Source organism: Puma concolor, chromosome B2 (assembly GCF_028749965.1).
Source record: "Puma concolor isolate L17-30 chromosome B2, mPumCon1.1.hap2, whole genome shotgun sequence".
Taxonomy (NCBI): domain Eukaryota; kingdom Metazoa; phylum Chordata; class Mammalia; order Carnivora; family Felidae; genus Puma; species Puma concolor.
Window position 1 is genome coordinate 125567661 of NC_141671.1, and position 24529 is coordinate 125592189.

The 24529-nt window shown below is 42.6% G+C and overlaps 1 protein-coding gene across 5 annotated transcripts in view; it reads right to left on the bottom strand.

Annotated features, from left to right (window-relative positions):
* Positions 1-1176: 1176 nt before the first annotated feature.
* IL20RA (interleukin 20 receptor subunit alpha) overlaps positions 1177-24529 on the bottom strand; it is a 36252-nt gene continuing 12899 nt past the window's right edge. For 3 of the 5 annotated variants that reach the window (XM_086707960.1, XM_025925667.2, XM_086707963.1), the window contains 6 exons: positions 16193-16328; positions 10042-10220; positions 8140-8315; positions 7434-7578; positions 4276-4415; positions 1177-2063 (listed from right to left, as the gene is read on the bottom strand). In XM_086707960.1, the coding sequence (XP_086564086.1) occupies positions 1278-2063; positions 4276-4415; positions 7434-7578; positions 8140-8315; positions 10042-10220; positions 16193-16328 (1562 nt within the window). In that variant the 3' untranslated portion in view covers positions 1177-1277. Of the gene's footprint in view, positions 2064-4275; positions 4416-7433; positions 7579-8139; positions 8316-10041; positions 10221-13832; positions 13953-16192; positions 16329-24529 lie in introns of those variants that run through there. The other 2 variants (XM_086707961.1, XM_086707964.1) reach the window with 2 other exon arrangements.

Genomic DNA, 24529 nt, shown 5'->3' on the forward strand with positions numbered 1-24529 from the left:
AGAGGAAACTGGTTAGTGGAAATTAACTAGGTTGGTAGTGTTTTATAGTGTATTTTATTTTTCTTACAGTAAATTGCGTCAAATTTTAATACGTTCTCCTTTACATATTTATTTAACTTCTTTCTTTTGTATATCCTTGTTTGTTTATTGATTTTAAAATTATGTAGATAGGGGATATTCATTCATACATACTCCAAGGAACCTTTGAGGCATTGCTCATTCAAATAGAATATTTCATATTATAATAGTAACGTAGTGTTTCAGCTGCTAAACATGTGTCAATTTATAGACTACGTAAATATCTTTTTAAGGGCACATTTCCAAGGGCACCTGGGTGACTTAATTGGTTAAGTGCTCAACTCTTAACCTCAACTCAGGTCATAATCTCAGGGTCATGAGTTCAAGCCCTGCGCTGGGCTCTGCACTAGATGTGAAACCCGATTAAAAAAAAAAAAAAAAGAAAAAAAAGAAAAGAGAAAAGGCACATTTCTAGAAATAAATGTACTGTTTTATCACAAAAGGTGGCATTTTCTTTCAGGTTAGTCCCCTACTAAAAAGTGCCTATTAAGTTACTGAGAGGACATTTTCTGACTACAAAATCATAATAACAATTTATCTTTCCACTCCAGAAGTTCTCACAAAATATGAATATGGCCACTTAAAGTAGCCAAAAGCGTGTAATTTCAAGGTCTGTGCCTGATTTGCTCACTCTGAACTCAGATTATTACAACTGAATAGGGGGTTGGTGTCCTTAAATGTGACCAACTGACCACCAACTTAGTGGTATTTGTATGTTTTCAGTACTTCCTCGCTCTGACAATAATCCAAATTCTAAAAGAAGAGTCATATTTCTGAAATGAATGGTCTTCATGAGATATTTTTCTACAGTGCTATATGCTTGTCAAGTGCCCGGAAAAATAATTGCAGAAGTAAGCTTGTTACACAATAATAAACAGAGAGGCCATACATAGCCCACTCACCTGCAGGAATTCTTTATCCGATTTGGCAAACATTTTTGAATGCACACAAAAAATGAGCCGGCCACTGCATTCCAGATACCGGCCCCCCCATCACTATAAGAGACCCCATGCATGACCCAACTCCCTTATGAGGCAGGATGAAACCAGTCCTGTGAGAGCAGAGAAGAAATAAGTACTTCTCACTGACAAATCTGAGTCACATTTCTTGTATCCCGCATACTTTATTTTTCAGTCCCTTATACGTTTGCACCCATGTGCCTTGTAACAGTAGGGGTGTGGCAAAGGGAAGTTTGGGTGTCAGTCTTCCATCTGCACATAGAGTCCCCATTCCTCCATAAACTTCAGGAGGTCGGTTTCCTTGTCTTCCGACGGCTTGTCTGGAGCCTGCTCCTCATACAGTCTAGACAAAAGGCCCTCCTCCACGAGCTCCTTGGACTCAGGCTGCTTGCCTCCCTCTGAGCCATGTTCAAAGCTGGGGAAGGACGGTATGCACAGCCTGCCGGTCCGAGGGTCCCAATCCACCAGTGTGGTCGACGGCTCTTCCTCTCGCTCCTCTTCTGTGCCCACGTGCTCCTGCAGCAACTGGTCCAGGTCTCGGAGCTGAGGAGCATACGAATACAGTGGTGCCTGGGGGCTCACGTCTGCCAAAGCAGCCTGTTGCTCAAAGAACGTTCCTTGTAGGGACACCTTCTCCTGCAAATTGAGCTCAGGGCCGCCAGGCCCCACACAGACGTCTGCAGCTCTGACATCATATTCGTATTCAACAACTGCCTTCTCGGTGGGTATTGCTCTGCCTGGCGACCCTTGCTGGGTTAGGGAAGTGCCCTGGGTGCTTTCCCCAGAGTCACAGGAAATGTCCACCAGATGTGAAGCATACCCTAAGTGTTTCACCTCCATTTCCGCCTGACGCGGCCGCTGGTCCCCGCCGGGCTCATCCCCATCCGACCCATCGTCGCTTTTTTCCACTACATCCTTATGAGAAATTTTAGAATCCTCCAAAATATTGAGGGTGATAAAATTAATCACAATTTTTTCAGCAGGTACAAAGAATCTTTTGTCAAATTCATTTCCATAAATCAAAATCTATAAAGAGAGAAGAGAATGGTTTTCACCTTTTCACTTGAGAAAGACATGAAAAACAGCTGTTAAGTAGAACTTATACTGTCATCAGATAGTTTTAAAGACCTATTCTTACCCACTCATGGAAGTGAAAGTTATTCTTGGAATAAACAGGAAGCCTCATTCATGGAGGCGAGAGACCCAAGACTCGAAAAAGGCATTGGAAGTGAAAAGTGGTTCCCTGGGTGAGTGTTTATCCGACCCAAGGATCAGGGTGAGACAGTGCCCTTCCCTCCCTGGCTGAGGGAGTTCAGGGGAATTATTTAATTTCTTGAGTCTCGTTGTTAATTCTGTAAAATCTGGATTTCTGCCACGTGAGAAGTGGTGAGGACCGAGTGAGCTAGTTTTGAAACTGCTTTGTTAATTATGGGTGATGACGTATTTCTTAGTTAGCTATGGTTCCCCAGGTTACCAGCCCTGTGTTGGATATACTCCGGACATGAGATGTGGGCGGGCATGAAAACTGCATGTAAAAAAAGAAATACGCACATGAGTAGGGATGGTTTTACTCATTCCCCGGATACCACTCTAATCACAGTATAATGAGGCCAAAAAGGGAAATTCGTCTGCCTGTTTCTGGCAGATAGAGAAGCTCTAAATCGTGTCAGGGAAACTGGTTTGAGATTAAAATTGTGCTGGGGCTATGGGGAAGGTGACTGTTTAGATGGCAAGTCATGAATTATGTGACAATCCTCATTGTCCACCCCATGAAGTGATTCCATTCAACACTACAAAATATGACATTCAGGGGCGCCTGGTTGGCTCAGTGGGTTGAGCGTCCAACTCTTGATTTCGGTTCAGGTCATGATCCCAGGGTTGTGGCATTGAGCCCGATGTTGGGCTCTGCACAGAGCTTGGAGCCTGCTTAAGGTCCCCCCACCTCTCTCCCTCTGCCCCTCCCCGACTCGCTTGAATGCAAGCGCGCGCGCTCTCTGTCTCTCTTAAAAAAAAAAAAAGACAAAATACGACATTCAGCCTCATTCCTTTACAAAATTTTGGTTCCAGAAAGCCACTTGTGATCAATTCCCTTATGAATTTTCCTCCCAGGAAAGGTCTCCCTGTGCCATTAGGAAGCTAGCTCTAAAGCCTAAAAGCAGGCAGAATAATAGAAATGTTTAAATGCCAAACTACCAGCTTGCATTGCGTACATGGATGCATTGTGCATATGTGAACATATATTTTAATAACAGGCAAAGAACCCATTTTATCATTGAAATATGCCCAGCCCTTCAGAACCCTTCAGTGCGCAGTCCAGAAGCATAAGGTTTACTCCTTCTTCTTCTATTTTCTTGCTCTCCTTGCTGTGAATGATTGTCCTGGCCATTTTCCTATGTTTTCCACTCCATGCCTGTCTCTGGCCCTACATCCCACCCTCCTCTTTTAGACTCTCCCCTTGGCTCCCCTGGACAACTGCCACAGTCTCCTAGCTGCTCTTCTTGTTTCTAGTCTTAGTCCCTCCAAAGCTGTCTGAGACCCACCATCCAGTTGGATCTAAAACCCGATATTGACCATGAAGCTTCCTACTCAAAACCCCACAGAGATTTCTCCTTGCCAACAGAATGTAAAATCGAAGCCCCTTAGAATAACATCCCGATTCTCCTGTCCCCTGGCCCTAACACCCCCCTCTCCACTTTCACTTCTGTAGCTCCTCATCAGCAACTGTATGGTTCAGCAAGACCATGTGGTTTTCCAAACATCTGCTCACCTTGGTCCCTGCTGGTTTCTCTGCCAGCAGTAGGTGCCCTCTTACCCCCCTTTCATAACCAAGGCAGGGCATAAAGCTTCTCCTGGACCCTAATGTGGGGTTCAGTGCCCTGCCTGTGTCCCTAGAGTCCTCAGTGCCTGCTTTCATCTTAACCTTCACATATCATTTTGAAATTCGAGTCCTCAACTGAGCTTGAACGTCTGGAAGGGCATAGATCGTGACTTAATTTATTTGTGTACCTCAAGACCCGGTCTAATCTGCTCATTAAACCTAAAATCTTTGTCAAAGCTGAGGAATCTTTCTCTTTCGTTATGTTAGTGAGTTAACCTAGTGCCAAAGTGTTTCTTTTTTAATTAATTAACTCTTTAAACTCACCCTGCTTGTCAAAGGAATGTGTCTGTTCTAGAGCCTCATTTTCTACTCTGCTGAAAGTGAGTGGTTATAATGACTCCTGCCACACTGAGCACTCACCAAATTTGCTGGGTGTTTCTCTTTGCCAACATGGATATATCTGTACATGGAGTAGCCCATCACAGAAAAAATAAACACGGCAACAGATATGGGCAAAACATACCAGAAGATGATTTTAACCTTCAATGCTGATGTTTGATCTGTAACAAAAAGGAGAGGGATAGATAGTTGTGATGCGGTATGGTGGGAAAACATTGGCAATGTCATGAGGCTTTGGGCCAGTTACTTACACTTAGGAATTCAGTCTTATTTATTAATTGAGAAGCTTGAACTAAACGTGATAAGGGGTTTCAGAATTCTTACTCTTTGACAATAGCTGGTCTTAGGGAATCATCTGGACTTACGGATGCCTTAACAACCCCATCAGCAGACATTCCAACATTTTATGTCTGGCTATGAGATTGATGCTGGGTCTTATATATCTGAAGCTAAGTGTGTCTAACATTCAGACAACTCATATGCTTTAAGCCAACCCACAAAACCCTCTTGATAGGATCCCATTAAGCTGCCCCACTTTTCCATGTACTCATTGGACTCAATCTTTTCCATAGACTCAGCAGAAGACAGGAATGTATGGCATCACCTTGTGTGTTATTAATAGAACCATCCTCAAGTGGGTTGGCTAGACTTTCTGGGTAGGGAGCTTGGGATGTGTGTAGGGAGGTGGCTGAGCTGGTGTGTGTGAGGATGGGCAGTTACTCCTTTCCAGGTCCTGTTGCACTGTCGGTTCATGATGGATGAAAGTCCATAGGGGACTGGAAAGACCTGGTGAATAGCTTTTGAGAAAGCAGTCCTGGCCCACCATCAATCAGACTATACAGTTGTGAATAGGGCTTATTGTGACTCACTTATATTTGTTGCACTCCTGTAGAATACTAGAAGTTGTGATGGATATTTTTCTGTCCCCATTTGGCTAATCCATGGTACCCAGCTCTTTGGTGAGATATTCTAGATGTTTCTGTGAAGGCATTTTTAGATGATATTAGCATTTAAATTAATAGACTTGAGTAAAGCAGATTAATTGTAAAGATGAAATCTTTATAATGTGGGTGGGCCTTATCCAATCAGTTGAAGGCTTTAATAGAAAAAGTAGTGACCATCTCAAGAAAAAGACAATTCTTTCAGCAGATTACCTTCAGACAAGAACTATAACATCAACTCTTTCCTGGCTATCCAGCCTGCTGGATTGCCCAACATATTTTGAGCTTATCTGCCTCTACAATCATGTGAGCCAACTCCCTAAAGTAAATGTCTCCATATATATATATATATATATATATATATATATATGAGAGAGAGAGAGAAAGAGAGATGGGTTCTGATTAATAAAATCAGAGTGTCATAGGAGCTCTCTAATCTATACAGATGTTTGGATACTCTTGATGCCTAGGCCTGAGACAAAGTAGCAAAGTCACAATCCAGTTAAATACCTAGTTAAAGATTGGAAATAGAAGTGTCATGGACAATGAGGGTGGTTGCCAATAGCCAGTGGGAAAAGTCCAGGACCAGGTGTCCAAATGCAGGCTCTTCCACCCCAAACAATTCCTGACGAGCACATCTGTCCTCAGGTTCCACATAGAAAGGTGCCAACAGCACAGCGCAGATGTTCAGGTAGCCAAGCGTTACCTGCCCCTACATCAGACTACAATTCAGTCTAGCCCTCTTAATACCACCTCTGGTCTCGGGACTGAACTTGCCTAATTGAAAACCGCCATGACGACATTGACGGATGGCACTTAGTATGTAACAGCACATGTTCGCCACAAAAAAAAACTAATAAAATGTGTCTATATTTTAGGGATTGGGGGACTGTGGAGAGCAGAAATATTTTTCAAAGAACAGTCCCCAAAGAGGTAGTATGGCTGGGATACCATGGAAAGGTCGGAACCTGAAATGATGCCTCCTTATTTTGTGACCTTTCTCAGACTAGTGAGACAGGTGGTTCCACCTGTTCCCAGGAAGGATTTAATTGAACCTGTACTTGGAGCTGCTCTCAATCTGCCAAGTGCTCAAACGATCTCCACTGGAAATGCATCCCTACCTCCTGGCCACTGATCAAGCTCTTCGTAAACGGAGCGCTTTTTCCAAACACAAAGATGATCTCTTCAATCTGCTTTGTTTTGCCTTTTGCTTGCTTAGCATTTCCGTTTTATTGGCCACACGGCAGAGCCCCCTTCATTTTAAAGGGGAAGGTATGGTAAGGATAGAGATTCAAAAATAAAGCCTTTCACTTTTGATATGTACTCACAAAATCCCCTTTCTATTCCTTGGGACAGTTTCATCTTGTAATGCGGGTGGTGGGAGGGAGGATGGAAGCGGGGCTCCTGTCACCATTGTGATCCCAGAGCTGGCGATGGGACCGGGTTGGGGGAAGAGGTGTGGCACTTGTCGTAGGCCAGCATGTTTGGAAGGAGGAAATGGAAGAATGATGGGTGAAGAGCCATTCGATGAGGGTAAACTTGAGGGTTTATTTTCAACGTTCAGGCTTTGAGTTCAAGCTCCTCACAACTGTGGGGAGGAACAAGAAGACAAACACCTCGCTCTGAACTCTGTGTCTCCTAACGGGAATGAGAATCTTCAGGCAAGTTCAGAAAACAGGAGGAGAAGACAAGAGGAAGGAGAGAGAGGCAATGGCGGGGGGAGTAACTGCTGATCTGCTGACCCCAGACCCTCCTGCAGCCAGTGAGTGACATCTGAATACAACTTGCAGAGCCTGTCATCTGCATTCCCGAGGGAGAGCAACAACTGCTGTCTTCAAGTGTTTCTAGGATAATGTTTTGTTTCTAGCAGTGCAATTTGATGTTGAAGACCACAGAACTTCTATTGACAAAAGTGATTACAATTAAAAAAGAATAGACATGCGTAAAAATTCTCAATTGTTATTTTCCCACGGAAGAGGCTTGTTGGCATTGGACACCAAGGGACGGGTGCTGAGAGTTCCCCAGGGGGAGCAAACACACCCTTCACGTTGGCCAAGTTCAATGGCCAAGTTTCAATTCCAGGCTGCTCCACGCATTTCTGGTGATGGTTGTTTCTGCCTCTGCCTCAACTTGTTTCTGGTAGATATGGGTTTGTCAAAATCTTGTTTAGAACTGCCAACCTTCTTCTACTTTGATCAGATCTCCTTCGCAGACCAGCTGAGATTTTTTTAAGCTTACCTTTCTGAGTACGGACACACTGCTTCTCAGAAGGCTGAGCAAGGCGAGGGGGCCCTGGGACAAAGGTCTCCACACGCACGCAGTACAGGGTGTCTGGCTCCAGCCAGCTGAGCACCAGCGTGCGGTTGGTCACACACTGGGACCACTAGGGCAGAGGATTGCAAACAGCAGTTAGTGCCACAGAATCCCAGCACCATCCCAGGCAGATAGCTCTAGAAGGAAATAAAACGCTAAGATACCCCTAAATCCTTTGTAATCATTACAAGCTTTTCTTCCGCAACAGTTTTAAAACATCCCTTTCCTTGAGCTCGGCAGAGCATGATCAGGAAATGGACCCATTCTGGGAACAATTCTAAATAATAACACATGGATGGATTTCTTAATCTGCCTTGTCCCATGTTCTTGCTGACATCTTTTTTTCTTGCGTGGAATGTGACCGACAGATGTTATGCAAGTAAAAGCTCTCCATCAAAGTGACGTGGACAGTGGTTCTCCATCTAATAGCAACATCAGATCCCATTAACAGAGACTCTGTAAGGGAAACCTGAAGGAAGTTCTCGAGTTTTCTACGTATTGGCTTCCACTGCTTCTTGTATGGCATCTCTTTTGAATATCGTATCTTCTCAGGTTCACATGCGTCAGGCTGCCTGTTCCAGCACTAGCTGCAAAAAGTAATGCCGATGATATGTCCCCATTCCAGGCTTACCGTTCTATTAGACTTAGCATTATATACGGACACGTTGTACTTCAGGTTAGAGTAAATTTGTTGCATGGAAATAGAACTTTCTTCTGGATTTCTCTTCCACTTCTCTGGAGCCATCAGAACAATAGAAATGGATTTCTCATCTGTAGATAAAGCAACTTCTGGCGGGCCAATTTGTGCTTAAAGGGGAGGGGAGAGGGAATGATCATGTTCAGAGGTAGAAATCACTGTGGATAAAACTACAATATAATCCTACGGGGATGAAAGCCCTACAGCCCACCTCTTAGTTGAGATGCCTCAGAATGCTCTAAGGTGGGCCCAAGTTACGCTACATCTTGAAACGATCCCTTCACACACCCTGACACAATTTTAAAACAGAACATTCAAGTGTTGTATTTACTTAGTTCCTAGTCACATGGGTAAACAGATGGAAAATAGAATTAAAAGTGTTTACGGCACTCCTATGACATCAAATGAAAAGTTGGTGATAAATTGCATTAATACGAACTGTAAGTGGTGAAAATCAGACATGGAGGAATGAACCACTATTAAAAGACCTCTGAAGGGGCGCCTGGGTGGCACAGTCGGTTAAGCGTCCGACTTCAGCCAGGTCACGATCTCGCCGTCCCTGAGTTCGAGCCCCGCGTCAGGCTCTGGGCTGATGGCTCAGAGCCTGGAACCTGTTTCTGATTCTGTGTCTCCCTCTCTCTCTGCCCCTCCCCCGTTCATGCTCTGTCTCTCTCTGTCCCAAAAATAAATAAACGTTGAAAAAAAAAAAAAAAAAAAAAAACCTCTGAAGAAGCACCTGGGGGGCTCAGTCAGTTGATGTCTTGATTTTGGCTCAGGTCACGATCTCATAGTTTGTGAGACAGAGCCCTGTATCAGGCTCAGCACTGACAGCAGGGAGCCTGCTTGGGATTCTCTCTCTCTCTCTCTCTCTCTCTCTCTCTCTCCCTCTGCCCCTCCCCCGCCCATTCTCTCTCCTCTCTCTCTGTCTCTTTCTCTCTCAAAATAAATAAATAAACTTAAAAAAAGACCTTTGAAGATGTGATTGGAATGACCTATAACAGAGGATTCTCAAACTTTTGCCACAAAAGTCCATACAGGAAATGTTTTAGGCTTTACAAGCCCTATGATCTTTGTTGCAATTATTACTTATATAAATGTAAAAATCATTCTAAGTTCTTGGTCTGTAGAAAACCGGAAAGGTGGCAGTGCTTCATTTGGTCTGAGGGCATAGTTTGCTGACTTCTGATCTAGAAGGACACCAGAGGACAGGCTCTGGCCCCAGGACTTGAGGGACCAGTCCTTATAAATTTCATGATGTCAGCTTATAAATTTCATGATGTCAGCTCTGAGTGGGTCCTCTACACCTGAGTCAGCCACAGAATAGGAGATGGGAAAATTTAAAAAGCAAATATCAGGATGATGCTGCTTTAATTCTGAGTTACACCTACAAATTACATCATCACACTACCAAGTGTCTAACAAAAAGAGACTTAGTTTAGTAATCAGAGCACCTTGAATCAATCTTGTGGACTTAACGCCATGGTTTATAAACCCACAGCAATTAAAAAAAATATCTGTCAGTTCCTCAAATTTCATAGTCCCCACTAAATAACCAAACAAAATTGAACTTGGATAATATTGGCATCTAGTGTTAATTTTGGACCTGGGAGAGATCCTAGTGATGACTCAACCAAGCTTCTCATTCTATAGATGAAACTGCGATCCAGCGAGATGAAGCCCCTTGGGCTGGTCATTCTTGGAGCTGAGGGACAGAATGAGAACAGAGCCATGCAGAGCACTGGTCTCGGGCGAGGCTGTCCATGAGTCTAAGACTGTATACTCGACGGTCAGATGAATTTGATATTATACGTGTTTATAGACAATTGTGTTACTTACTCTCTAAGAATGGATAGAATCGTCCGGTTTCTGCCCATTTGGAACAATTCGTTTCCCAAATGGCCTTAACTTTGGCATAATATTGATGTTCATAATCGGAAGTTTCCACAGAGAGATCACAGCAGGTCCTATTGATATTTCTACATTCGGATTTATTCAGCCATTTTTTTTGCCCATATCTGCTGAGAAAGAAACTGAATTAATAACGAGGTGCCCTCTGTGCTTTACAATAGAGGAAAAAAAAACAGTCCTTATGCAAAACTGAATGGAAGTTAAGGCCTTCTCTGCAGAACAACAAATGTGCCTGTCATTGAGATAAAAAGGAATCCACGTTTGCTGCTGGCAATTTTTTTCATGAGCTGTCAGGAACATGAGTCAGAGTTTCTGCAAGCACCTTTCTTTTCTGTGAATTATAATGTGGATCGTACATTTTGAAAGCATGTATTTTATTATTATTCTTGGGCTACAGTAAAAATTCTACGTATTGTGTGATCAATTCTTCTAGTAATTATCCACGTAAGTTTTTAGTCCGCCATGCCTACAAAGGTCAATTTGATGGGTTGTTTTAAGAAAAATTAGTCATTTTTTTCTTGGAAGAAAAATTACCTTGACATTCTCATAAAATTTAAAAATCTACTTGCTATCAAGGGTTCTAGGGAAAATTCACTAGGTAGAAGTATATGCCACAGTAATTACAGTGATGATGACGACAGTGACTACGCTGTTTATATTATTTCTCCTTTCCTTTGTTGAAAACACAAAACCCATAGCAAGGAGGGAGGGGGAAATACTTTTAGAACTTTTCAGGGGGGGAGACTGAGGGATAGAGAGATTAAGTGACGCCGGATGAGCCAGTGTGAGAGACCGGGTTGCATGGGAGGCAATGAAGGGATTAATGCAGGTGTGTTGGGGTTCTAGAAAGCCAACTGGTGTAGCATGGAGAATGCAGTGGGTTAGGAGTGGCAGCCTGGGGAGCAGCTGAGAGGATACTGCAGTGGTCCAGGTGGAAGATGTAGGTGGCTTGGACAAGGACAGTGGTGGCAGAAGAAATGACAGGACAAAAGGAAGAAATGTTGGGAGCCAAGACTTGGTAATTGAGGTGAGCAGGTGAGAGATGAGGGAGATAACGATGTTCAGGATGATGTTTCTTTTCTGTCTGGGACAGTGGTCATGTTTGCCAAGATAAGCAATGCCAAAGAATGGGTTTGGGATATGTGGAGGACGGATGGGAGGAAAGAAAGGTAACAAGTTGTGTTTCTGCCATGTTGAACTTCAGGTATGTGAAAGCCATCCAGATGCAGATGCCCAGTAGGCCCTGGGGCTCAGCAAAGGGGTGGGAGTGGGAGGCAGTGATTTTGAAACCAATGGCACAAAACTGCTCATTGAAGGCACAGGCGCGAATGAAATTATCATGGAGACAAAGCAAAGCCTAGGATAAAATTCCAGGCTCATCAGGGTTTAAAGGTTGGATACAAAGTACCGTTGGAAATAGCAGCTAAAGAGGCAGAAGGAGAAAGAGAGATCACAGAAGTCAAGACAAGAGTATGTCTTGAGAACAAGGAAATGTCAACTTTATTAAGTGTTGACAAAGTTTAAGGGTATCCTCTCTTTTCAGAATATGGCAACAGATTCGTGAAAGCAAATGTCTCCTGTTTCATAAAGTACCATACATTCCAGAAGGCACTAGAAATACAGGTAAGATCCTGTTGACCAACTTCTCCATCAAGTGGTTACCATTGCCTAAGGGGTTTCAAAACTTTTTGTGGCTGTGAGCCACAAAAAGAAATCTGTTTTATGGGGCACCTGGATGGCTCAGTCGCTTAAACATCTGACTCTTGATTTCAGCTCAGGTCATGATCTGACAGTTCATGGGATTGTGTCCTGCGTCTGGCCCTGTGCTGACAGTGCGGAGCCTACTTGGGATTCTCTCTCTCCCTCTCTCTCTGCCCCTCCCCTGCAGGTGCACACTCTTTCTCTCTCTCTCGCTTTCTGAAAATAAATAAAGAAATATTAAAAAAAATTTTTACACTGGGACCCGGCTCCCATAAACACACATATATTTAACATACTAAAAACAAAGGTTTTATAAGATAATATTTAAACTTGACTACATGCCATGAATTCCGTTATTTTCCACTCCAATCCTGTTCATGCCATTCCAGTCCCTTCTATAAAGATAATGCTAGTTATATCCCTCAAAATTGATTTCATGGTCCATCAACAAGTCTTGACTTATGTGTGGTTTGAAAAATACTGCCATCACTGATTTGATGCTCTCTCCTCAAACTTCCTTATTCTGCCAAGGGCAGGGCAACTTCCCATGACAGAGGTGGGTGGAGGAGAAAATACTCTTTCCCGGATTCTGGACAGTATGCTTTGTAAGTCTTACAAACTGATAGACCTCAACTATTCAATGAGTACTCCAGTAATGATGTTTATGCAGGGCAGAAAGTCCTCTGGAGCCCTCAGTGGTCTCTGACTGGTTTCTAGTAATGGCAGTAAGTGCTTATTAAGTGCTGGGACCCATGCTTAGGATTTACATGCTTAATCTCATTTAATTATCCTAATGACCCTAGCAGGTAGGTGCCATTATTTTCACCCTCTTGTACAGATGAGGAAACTGAGGCCCATGGAGACAAATTCATATGACTACTAACAGGCGTATCTGGGATTTGAACCACTCTTCCCCAATGCCAAAGCTCGTGCTTTTAGAACTACACGATATTTTTTCGGCATTAAATTCTTTTGACAGATAGAATTTAAACTTTTGTTAAAATTTCATCTTTTGCTTGGAAACAAGCTTCACTCCAAAGGGTAAAAAGCATAATATGTAACTTGCCCAAGGATACCTGGGTAGGTTCCTAGGCTAGCTACAAACCACGGACTGTTGACCGTGCTGCTGCGCTTGGGAGCCTTGTCGGTGACATATGCTACTCTGTATTCTTGTCATCTCACACGTGCACAGGCATGTAAGGCCTCTAACATGGCAAGTTTCTTTTAAAATACTCACTTCTGAAAGTTGTACCATCTAAACTATTTGCTCTCCCAGAGCAGTGATGACTCTGCCTCTTTTCTCGTTATCCTTTTCTGAATCAAAGGAACATGTAAAGGACAGAGCAAGCTCTTTGCTCCACCTAATAGAAAAGGAGGCCAGGGCATAGTCAAGAGCCATTTCTCTTTGCAGGATGATGTCTTCTTTGCTAAAACACCAGCTTCCAGAGAAACTCCTTGAACATGAAAGTGAGATTCTGGATAAATGAGGTCATTGTGAATAGCAGCTGAAATATTTCACTGCCTTTAGTGGCCAGAGTTTTTTTTTTCAAAGACAAAAATGGCTTTCTTTCTTTTCAAATGTGGTATTTTTTAACTCAATCAGAAAAATATAATCAAGAGAGAGAAAGAAATAACCCTAAAACCTATTAGGCCAAAAGCAGTTGGCATACCTGATTCTGGACGTCTCATGCTTCTCTATACACACGGGAATGATTATATGACTGCACACAGAGGCAATAACTAGATTATACCACGCATATCATTTTAATCAAAGCTGTAAATTTAACTTGATTTGAACTTGAATAGAAAAAAATTGAAGCGAAAGTAAAGGAATTGCTGTGGTTCATGTGTTTCATCACCACAAGAGATACTAGTTCCTAAAAGATATTTTAAAATAAGAAAATAGTTTATGAAAAATATTGGGAGTTTAGTTATTAAGATAATGAAATATTTTCAGTTTAGATCACATTTAATGGCTTCCTGCTATGAAAGTCTGTACATTTAAAGTTTTCCCCTACCTCCTAAAGTTCCATAAGCACATTTCCCATCACTGTTTAGTCTTAGCTCTTCACTCAGATGGTTTCGGTGTGTTTACCACTCTTTTCACAGTGACAAATAATGTTGTCAGTACTAAATTCTTCATCCAGGTTCATCTTTATCTCTATCGGACAGATATCATCTTTAGTGAGTGGTTTTCTCCCCCTCAAGAAGGTCTCAAGGGAGTACCATCCTGAGATCTCTCACTTGCTTGAAAATACATCTGGTGAACTTGACAAGAATCCCAGATCACATCTATTTCTCCCTTAGAAGATGTATTGCTGTCTTCTGTCGAGTTTTGCCAGACGGAAATCACCCCACTCCCCCTGTTCCGTCCCACTTGTGTCCCGCTCTTGCTATGATCATCATAAAGTACTTCATTTTCTTAAAGTTCAATAACCTCACCAGGATATGTCTTCCAATGCTTTTATTACATTTTCCTAGACAGAGCATGCATTTATGATGTGTAATTCCAGACAGTAATTATCACTTTTCAATTATTCCTATCAGTTAGCTATAGGTTTTTCATCTCTGTAACATTCTTATTTTCCATCTTTTCCCTAAGTTCTGCCCACTTGCCTTAAAAAAAAAAAAATTCTTCCTTTTGTTTTAGAATCTCTTCTTTGTTTGCTTTTTCCTTCCTCCTTTCCCTTCTCCCTTCCCTTCCCTTCCCTTCCCTTCCCTTCCCTTCCCTTCCCTCCCCTTCCCTTCCCTCCCCTTCCTTCCTTTTTCCTCCCTCCCTCCCTTTCTCTATCCTCCTTCCTTCCTCCTTCCCTCTCTTCCTTCCTTCCTTCTTCCCTCCCTCCTTCCCTTTCTCTATCTTCCTTCCTTCCTTCCTTTCTGACTTACCATTAGAGATCATGTTATGTATGATTCAAACTATGAACACTTATTTGTCTGAATTTTTCTCCTTTTTCCATAAGAAAGCTTTTCAGGATCTTTTCACTGTTGTCATCTCCCTCTCCCTCTCCTTCTCCTCTTCCTCCTCCTCCTCTTCCTTCTTTTTGTCTTTCTCCTTTGCCAATAATTATGGAGAAATGCTGTGCCAGGTTCTGTGGGACTATTACTCTTTGAACAGGGCCAGCTATTTACTGAATATTAAGTGAATGGGTATAGGAGTGTGGGAAGTCAGACACCTGTTCTCTAAATCAGATCATTCCCTTTGCTGGAGAGCCTGCTCACCCTCAAGTTTTGGAATTACAGGAGGCTGATGTGCCCCATGGCACATCAGTAAGTCACGGTCCCCCTAGGCTGCCTCCCAGCCATCGTCACCTCCCCTCCCTCCTGCACCCACCTCACTAGGGTGACTGGGCCTACACAGTGGATATGTCATTTGAATCCCTTTCAGCTCCTCTGTCTCTGACATTCTGTGGCACTAACTGGGGCTCATGGGGACACTTCCTCAATTTCTGGTGGTGGAAATCCTTAGATTCCACATCCTAAGACTGTTAGGTAAGCCTCTTAGTACTATGACATTGATTCTTGTATAAAATTATTTTCTACTGTTGAAGTTCAAGAAGATTAGACAGTGTCAGTGTCTGTGGTTGTTTTCCTTCAGATTTCACAGTATTTGGCTTATATCCTTCATAGTTTATGGCTTGGGGTTTGGCCATTTCCTCTGTTTCTTTGAAGATGGACACAGTCTATCTGTTTTGCATTCTTTCTCGCTTTCAATGACTTTTGAGGGAGGGATACAATGTGAAAATGTCCGTCGCACTACTATTTTTAATAGGAAGAGCTAGTGGCACAGAATTCTGCACTCAGTTTCACTTAAAATTGTCTGTTAGTAACAGTAAGTTTAGACATTTCAGAGATGATGGATTTCCTTGTTTGCTCAGCTGCAGAATAACATTTTGACCAACTTCTCTCCTCCATTTAAGTAACTTTCCCTCGCCTAAGCACCCAATGCTTCTGTCTCCACAAAGAAGTGTTTTTCTTTTTTTAAAAAAATTTTTAATGCTTATTAATTTTTGACAGAGAGAGAGAGACAGAGCATGAGCGGGGGAGGGGCAGCGAGAGAGGGAGACGCAGAATCCGAAGCGGGCTCCAGGCTCTGAGCTGTCAGCACAGAGCCCGACGCGGGGCTCAAACTCACAGACCGCGAGATCATGACCTGAGCCGAAGTCGGACGCTCAACCGACTGAGCCACCCAGGCGCCCCAAAGAAGTGTTTACCTAATTTAATCTAGCAGAACGTCCCAAGAGAATTTAGTATGAAATATCTAAAACTTTTCTTTTTCCCAAATGCATACTTAATACAACAGATGGTTTATCTTTGCACAATTAATAGGTGCCTGAGTCTTATGTGTATAAACTATCAAAAAGGAAAAGAACTAACTTACATGAAATACTGCACAGTGTAAGTAAGTTCAGCTTCTTGTAGACCCTCTGGCGGACTCCACTGTAGGATATTCCTCATGTTTATGGAAAAGAAGGTGATATTCGTAGGCTTAGGTAAACCACCAGAGACGCAGGGAACTGCAAGAGGAGAGAAGAGCTGAGGTCTTAATGGAGAAAAAAGAAAACGAAGTCCCTGTAGTAGATGGTCTTCAGACATGGCCCCCACAAGCCACACCTTCTGGGCCTCATGTCCTGTGTATTTCCTCCCAAACCTGAGCTGACCCCATGGCTCACTTCAACCAACAGAACGTGACGGAAATAAGTCCAGGACTGAGGCTTAAGAAGGTCTGGCAGCTTCTACCTTTGCCCTTTGGAACGTCCTGAGCTGCCATGTAAAAAGCTGGGCTACTCTGCTGGAGAAATCACATGAAGAGGCCACACAAAGAGGGAAGCATTCAGTGGTCCCAGCTGGGCCCACCTTTCCAACCAGGGGGCCAGAAGGAAGCCACCACGGACGTTCTAGCCCCATCTGCCGTAGACTGAAGCTGCATGAGAGACTCCAAATAAGACCAGCAGAAGAACCAGTTAACCCTCAGATTTGTGAGAAATAATAAACTGATTGTTTTAAACTACTGAATTTTGGGGTGGTTTGTTGTGCACCAGCAGATAACTGAAAGAATTCATTTGTTAGATACAGAAAGAAAACTTAGGATGGATGGCCCTGACAGGTTCGAGTTTTGGAGGTTGGCGTTAGGGGCAGCTTTGCTAAAGTATGGAATAAAGCCATAATTAGAAAATAAAGCAGTGAAAGAAGACAATGCTTTGAATTAAATGCTGAAATTTTCACATAACTGTGCTTTAAGAAAACTATGCTAGAGGATTCCCTTGTAGAAGTTCTTTGTAGAGAAATTATAAAGAATTGAGTCACTCCCAACAAGTTCAAAAAGGACGAAAGGCAAGTGGAGGGTAGTTTCTTATAAAAGGATAGTCTTCCATATGACAAATAAAACGAGGATGATCCTGGAATTAAAATAAATTAAAAAGATCACTGGTAACAGGTAAGAATCGAAATATTAATTTAAAATATTGGAGAGGCTCCTGGGTGGCTCAGTAAGTTAAGCGTCTGACTCTTGATTTCGACTCAGGTTGTGACCTCACGTTTCGTGAGATTGAGCTTCGCGCTGGGCTCTGCACTGACCCTGTTTGTATGCACTCTCTCGCTCTCCCAAAATAAATAAACAAATTTTTAAAATTCAGTAAAATAAGGTATTGAAGAGATCACAAAGTCCTGGGTAATAAACAGTCAGATTTTATAAACAACATGTCTTATTAGAAATACACATTTTAGTCATGGAACTTGGAGAGTAACAAGTTTTGACCCTTCAATCCAACCTTAGGAAATGAAATTTAGCCTACTCACCAAAGACTGGTCAATTCTTAGCTAAAGTCTCATAATTCTTGTGTAAATTTGCTGGGACTAATTTGGAGAAGGAAATTAGCTTTATCCTGAGGGTAATCATTGGTTAAGATTAGGACTATGCAACATATTATAACTCCACAAACCAAATGAAAAGAAAAAAAAATTCTTCAGAGTTAAATTTTGTCATAGAACCCGGTTTCTAAGCCAAAATAAGCTCTTTAACCGTGTAGCAGAGTAACCAAAATATAGGTGGTTGAGTATGTGTTTGGGTGTATGTGCATATGCTATATACACATATATGCACAATGGCTCCTACTTTTAACCCTGATCATTTTTTTAAATATCTGTTTTATTTTTAAGAAGAAAGTTAAATACTCAAAGAGAAGCCCTATCAGCTGATTACTGTGTGGGTTTGAGTCTGGTAGGAGTAGAGAGGATCTCAAAAAACACAGCCTACTCAATGTCGTCTTTGATTTCTAACCTTTTAACTCTTTGGAACCACTGTGTTTCAACTGGTATTGGCTTTTTTTTTCCTGGAGATTATAGGCCGTGAATAATTATCAGTGATTTCGTACTGCTCTGTGCTGTCAATAGGTTCTGATTTTTAATCAGATTTTGGAGGATGAAACAGAGAACATGGAGAGGCAGTACCAGGAAATATAGTACTTTTCAACCCTTCAGAAGTGAGGAACACTTTTAACATAAAAAGCTCCAAAGGGTCTTTTCAGATCTAAAACCTGGAGTTCTATATGTTTATATGACACATACATGTGAAGAGTGGTTAGCATCTTGTAAGAACTAAACTTAAAATAGACCGTGTGTTATAATATCACAGATGGAAAATATTACCAAAACGTGACTTCACAGAACTAACTGATAAGAAACCACAGTATTTGGTTTGTGGCAACTTGAGTTTGGAGATATAAAACACAAGTTATACTAGATATTATAGTCTAGGCACATGTCTCCGTGTTTAATCTATACAAATCTTTATCTTCAACAACACTGATTTCTGTTCATCTTTATTTTTAAATGTATTTTTAAGTTTTTTTTAATGCTTATTTATTTTTGAGAGAGAGACACACACACAGAGTGCAAACAGGGGAGGGGCAGAGAGAGAGGGAGACACAGAATGCGAAGCAGGCTCAGCACAGAGCCTGACGTGGGGCTCAAACTCATGAACCGTGAGATCATGCCCTGAACTAAAGTTGGACACAACCGACTGAGACATGTTCAGTTGTTCACCCTTAAGTGAAAATAAACAGTTGACAGAATTCTCAAGATTTCTAAGACCTACTTTAAAAATTTTTAAGAAATAACCTGGAATAAAAAAAATGGATTGTTCATTCCAATTAACGTAACTTAATTTTCTCGGTCACTGTCACGGGGGAAACAAAGCATGAAAAAGGAGGTCACGTTCTGGTATCCCCCCATCTCTGTCACACCGGGACACAAAATATTCCTTGTTATGACATGGTCTGCAAGTTTCTGAACCATTTTTTATCAGAGTAAATTAAGCCATGTAATCATCTTTCTTAACATCTTGACTGTCTGCCTTTATTTCCAGAAATGGATATTTATCAGTTTTGGGGGGAGGGTTGATAGTGATTTATTTACCTGTATCATTTATGATATTTGTTAATTGTGGAATTTTAATGATTTATCTTTGATCAATGGAAATAGATATTTCTTGCTATGGTGAGGTTTGACCTTTCCGCAAAGAAGAGTTATAGGGACAGCTTGCTCCCTTGGATTAGTTCTGGTTGCAGTAGGACATGAGAGGTCTTTAGGCATGATTAACAATTATGTTGATAGTGAGATCCATTCATGACAGGCTAAAAGATTTTATTTTAATAGTAGATATAGTATGTGAATAAAACTCAATTTGCATAAGACTTTAAAAATTTTTTAATGTTTATTTTTGAGAGAGAGAGAGACAGAGTGTGAGCAGGGGAGGAACAGAGAGAGAGGAAGACACAGAATCTGAAGCAGGCTCCAGGCTCTGAGCTGTCAGCATAGAGCCTGACACGGGGCTCGGACCCATGAACCATGAGATCATGACCTGAGCCGAAGTCGGGTACTCAACCGACTGAGTGACCCAGGTGGCCCTGCATAAGACTTTAAAAAATATAATAAATATGAAAGCCTTTATATGTCATAGTATTTAGTTGAAGTGAGCAAATGGCTAGCATATAATGAAAATAGTAGCTAACCTTTATTGAATCCTTACCATGTAGCCGACACAATTCTATGCGCTTTATACAACCAAATCATACAATTCTCATAACAGCTCTATGGAAGGTACCCTTATTATCATCTCCATGATACAGATAAGGAAACTGAGGCACAGAGAAATTAAGTTGCACAAGTTCACCTAGCTAGTAAGTGGAGGAGTTGGGTTTAGAACCCATACTCTTAACCTCCTCACTCACCTGCTACCTCTTTGCAAATTAATCCTTATCTGAATTTAAACAAAGAGAAGACTGATAAGAAAACACATATTATCTTATGTTCATATATAAAATAATTTAAGTTTTAATAAATATTTGATATTTACGTAGTCAGTAAATTTCTTTAGATCCCACCACACCTTGTAGTAGGAAACCCTTTTCCTTTTCCTTTCAGAGTATTGTCTTTTATTTCTGCCCATATCTGATCCTGCAGAATGCAAATAGGAATTCTATTTTTTTTTAATGTTTATTTTTGCGAGAGAGAGAGAGAGAGAAAGAGAGAGACAGCATGCAAGCAGGGTAGGGGCCGAGAGAGAGGGAGACACAGAATCCGAAGCCGGCTCCAGGCTCTGAGCTGTCAGCACAGAGCCCGACACGGGGCTTGAACTCATGAACAGGAATATCATGACCTGAGCCAAAGTCGGATGCTTAACCGACTGAGCCACCCAGGCGCCCCAGGAACTCTATTTCTGCTTTGACACAATCCCAGGACAACGTATGGTGACCAGAAAAACAGATTTTTAGAAGGCTGTGTTTGAGTCTATTCTGGTGTCTTTTTAGTTGTTGAGTACATCCCCTCTATCAATTTGAAACCACAGTAACACTTAAAGATGTAGAAATATGTGTATCTTCCTTTGGCCTTGGGCTTTAGCTCTTTGTCTCCTATACAGAATACACTGTAGTCAATCCCCCTTATATTGATGAGAAATTTCGGTTCAGTCATCATTTTATTTATTCACTCAACTAATATTTGTTAAGTGCTATTACAAGTTGAATTGTGTTCTCCCCAAAAAAGATATACTGAAGTCCTTAGTAGTTAAGTAGGTAACTTAAGCAGTTAAGTAGTTAAGGTGAGATCATACTGGAGTAGAGAGGACTCCTAATCCAATATGACTGGTGTCCTTACAAGAGCATATGAAGACACAGGGACACAGGGAGAACGCTCTTTGCAAATGGAGGACTGGAGTGATGCTCTACCAGCCAAGCAATGCCTGGGACTACCAGAAGTTGAAAGAAGCAAAGAAGCAATGTCCTCTAGAGGCTTCTGAGGAGCACAACCCTGCCAACACCTTGGTTTTGTAATTCTACCTCCAGAACCGTAAGAATAAACGTTGTTTTAAGCCACCCATGCTGCGGTACTCTGTTAAGGAAGCCCCAGGAAATGAATACAGGGGCTACTATGTAGACATCTCGTGGTGAATACACATGTGCTCCTGACTAGAGTTCCCAGACTAGAAAGAAGAGGGACAATGTTAACAATGTACTCGTCGCCGAATGAACAAACATGTACTCGTAAATTTGGTGATCAGGCTATGAAAGGGAACAAGGTTGGAGCAGTGGGTCACAGAACCTACTCAGATAGGGTCTTAGGAGCCAGCTTGGGCTGGGAGGGCAGGCAAAGGCCCCTGAGACAGGAAAAATGTCATCCCAAAAGACAGCTCCTTGGAACGATCAAAAGACCAGTGTGTTTGAGGGGCGCCCGAGTAGCTCAGTCAGTTAAGCTACTGACTCTTGGTTTCCCCTCGGGTCGCGATCTCATGGTTCGTGAGTTTGAGCCCCGCGTCGGGCTCTGCACTGACAGACCCTGCTTGGGATCTTCCGTGTCTCTTTCTTTTTGCCTCTCCCCCTGCTCATAGTCTCTCAAAAATAAATAAATAAACATTAAAAAGAAAAAGACCGGTGTGTTTGGGGAAAAAAGTGAGGAAGAGGAGAGTGTGGCCAAGAAGAAACTTTAGTACAAAGGTGCTAGAGTCCCCATCTCTGCGAGCCCTGGGAAGGAATCTGGATTACATTTGAAATTCAGTGGGAAAGCATTAATGCCTTTTCAGTAGGGGATGCCCTGAGCCTATTTACCTTTCAAATAGATTACTTCATTACTGGGGGTAGAAAAGATCCGATGGGGGCAAGAACAGAACTGGAGGGACCGGCAAGACCATCAGTACAGCAGTCTTAGTGAGGAAGGATGGGCTTGCCCCCAGATGCTGGCTGTAGATATGGAGATGGGGGGGGGGGGCAGGCAGCTCGAAGCCCTGTTTTCAAAGTAGAAACAACAGGACCTCCTGATGAAGCGGAGCTACAAGAGTCTCATCAGCAACAGCATTACTATGTTATGAAAGCTAAGTTAACAAATGAGGATTTATCAAGGAATACTTGCCTTTTATCTGTTTTGATGATGCAAAGTGTAGAATAGAATAGAAGTAGCATTAAAAATTTTTTTTTAACATTTATTATTGAGAGAGAGAGAGAGACAGAGCATGCGTGGGGGAGGGGCAGACAGAGAGGGAGACACAGAATGTGAAGCAGGCTCCAGGCTCTGAGCTGTCAGCACAGAGCCTGACGAGGGGCTCGAACCCACGAACCGCGAGATCATGACCTGAGCCGAAGTCGGACGCTTAACCCACGACGGAGCCACCCAGGCGCCCCTAGAATTAGCATTTTTTAAAGAAGAAATGGCACACTTTCATGAAAATGATTGATAACTAGTGTTTTCTTGGGGTTTTTAAATCTTTGTGAAGGTTTTAGGTACTATGTTTGTTTCAAGTTTGGAAAACATAAAGAAGACACCCCTGAGTAAACATTTAAATTGCCATAAGTCATTTTTCTACTCTGCCAGTACTGATAAGATAATTTATTCAACACTGAAGTGAAAATACGTCACACCCACACTAATATCAGGAGTCATGTGCCAGCTTATGGGTAACAAAAGCATTTTTTTTCCACACAGATTTATGGCCTGTAAGTACAGGTCCGATTCCTTGACATTCTGTCCATTTCACATCCTAAATCATAAAGCTGTTGGACTGGCACACGGAGTTTTCCAATACCTTGTATAGATACAGGTCTCAGGTGTAGTGCAGTGGTATGTAACATTTTCTAGTGGCCTCAAAGCTAATCCTACGTCCCTGCAAGAATGTTGCAGTTTTAACTATATGCCTGACAGTAAAAGATATTTCCATCTTGCTGCACTGTGGGAAAAGCCTATGCATAAATTAGTGCCTGATGAACACCCACCAAACGTGGTGAGGTTTTCAGAGTGAACTCACGAAGGGTCAGGGTAATCAGGCTCAGGGTTACCCAAACCTCTGTCTTTGGGGGCTGAGGCGTTATGACTTTCCTATCACAGACTGTATGTTCATTCAGCAGTGAGCAAAACAACCAGGCTGTAAGAGGCTCAGCAGTCAAAGGCATCCACCTCTGGTGAGTTCCCCTTTGGGGCCATTCAAGTTTCTCAAGCCTATGACTAACTAGGGGACCTCAGCACAGAGGACACCCGGCCCAGCCTTGCCCAGAGACAGTCTCCAGTTCCCAGTCCCCTCTCTCCTTCTGAAGCTGGAGCAGAGCGAAGGAATCACCACCCTCTGAGCTGTTGGACACTGGACTCCATGACTTACAGTCTTTGTAGCCCCAGTGCCTGGTGAATGAATGCTTTTGAACTGAACTAACCAGGGGCTAGTGGGACTCACATAAATCCTGGAGACGGGGCAGGACCCAGAAGCACATGTGCACTGAATGGGGATGGAACACCCTGAACTGCCAAATCTCGGTGGTACCTTGAAACCGCCTTGGTAAACCTACATTGTACCCAGGGAATCGTCACCAGCAGCAGACACTCCACAGATGATTTTTCTTAATGTTTAGCTTTATTTTTGAGGGAGAGAGAGCGAGAGCGAGAGAGCAGGGGAGGGGCAGAGAGAGGGGGAGACACAGAATCCGAAGCAGGCTCCAGGCTCTGAGCTGTCAGCACAAAGCCTGATGCGGGGCTCGAACTCACGGACCGTGAGATCATGCTGAGCCCAAGTCGGATGTTTAACTGACTGAGCCACTCAGAAGCCCTTCAACAGATCCTTTTGAATGAAGGAACAGTCATCCATGCATGACAAGTGGCTGCTACCTATTGTATCTTTTGAAATAGGAAAATACCTTAATATGTCTGTATCAATCCTTTCTGTGGGGAGTGAGGGTGAAAGAGGTAAGAAAAAGCACCAGAGGGTGAGTAACTAATTTCGGGAAGCAAAAGCTGTAAATAACTCATCCTGAACACACCAAGTGAGAGCCAAACAGCATTGCTGCTTTTATGCATTGATGCAATCCCTTAGATATTGTTCTAACGTCACCATGCCAAAAGGAAAAGCAGATTTTCTTTTGTCTCAAGTTGTAAATCATCTCTCCTGGAAATTATTAACTCCTCTCTCTTTTCCTCCTTAATTATATATCAAGTGTTCTTAAAAATCAGTCATCTAGGGGCGCCTGGGTGGCGCAGTCGGTTAAGCGTCCGACTTCAGCCAGGTCACGATCTCGCGGTCCGTGAGTTCGAGCCCCGCGTCAGGCTCTGGGCTGATGGCTCGGAGCCTGGAGCCTGTTTCCGATTCTGTGTCTCCCTCTCTCTCTGCCCCTCCCCCGTTCATGCTGTGTCTCTCTCTGTCCCAAAAATAAAAAATAAACGTTGAAAAAAAAATTAAAAAAAAAAA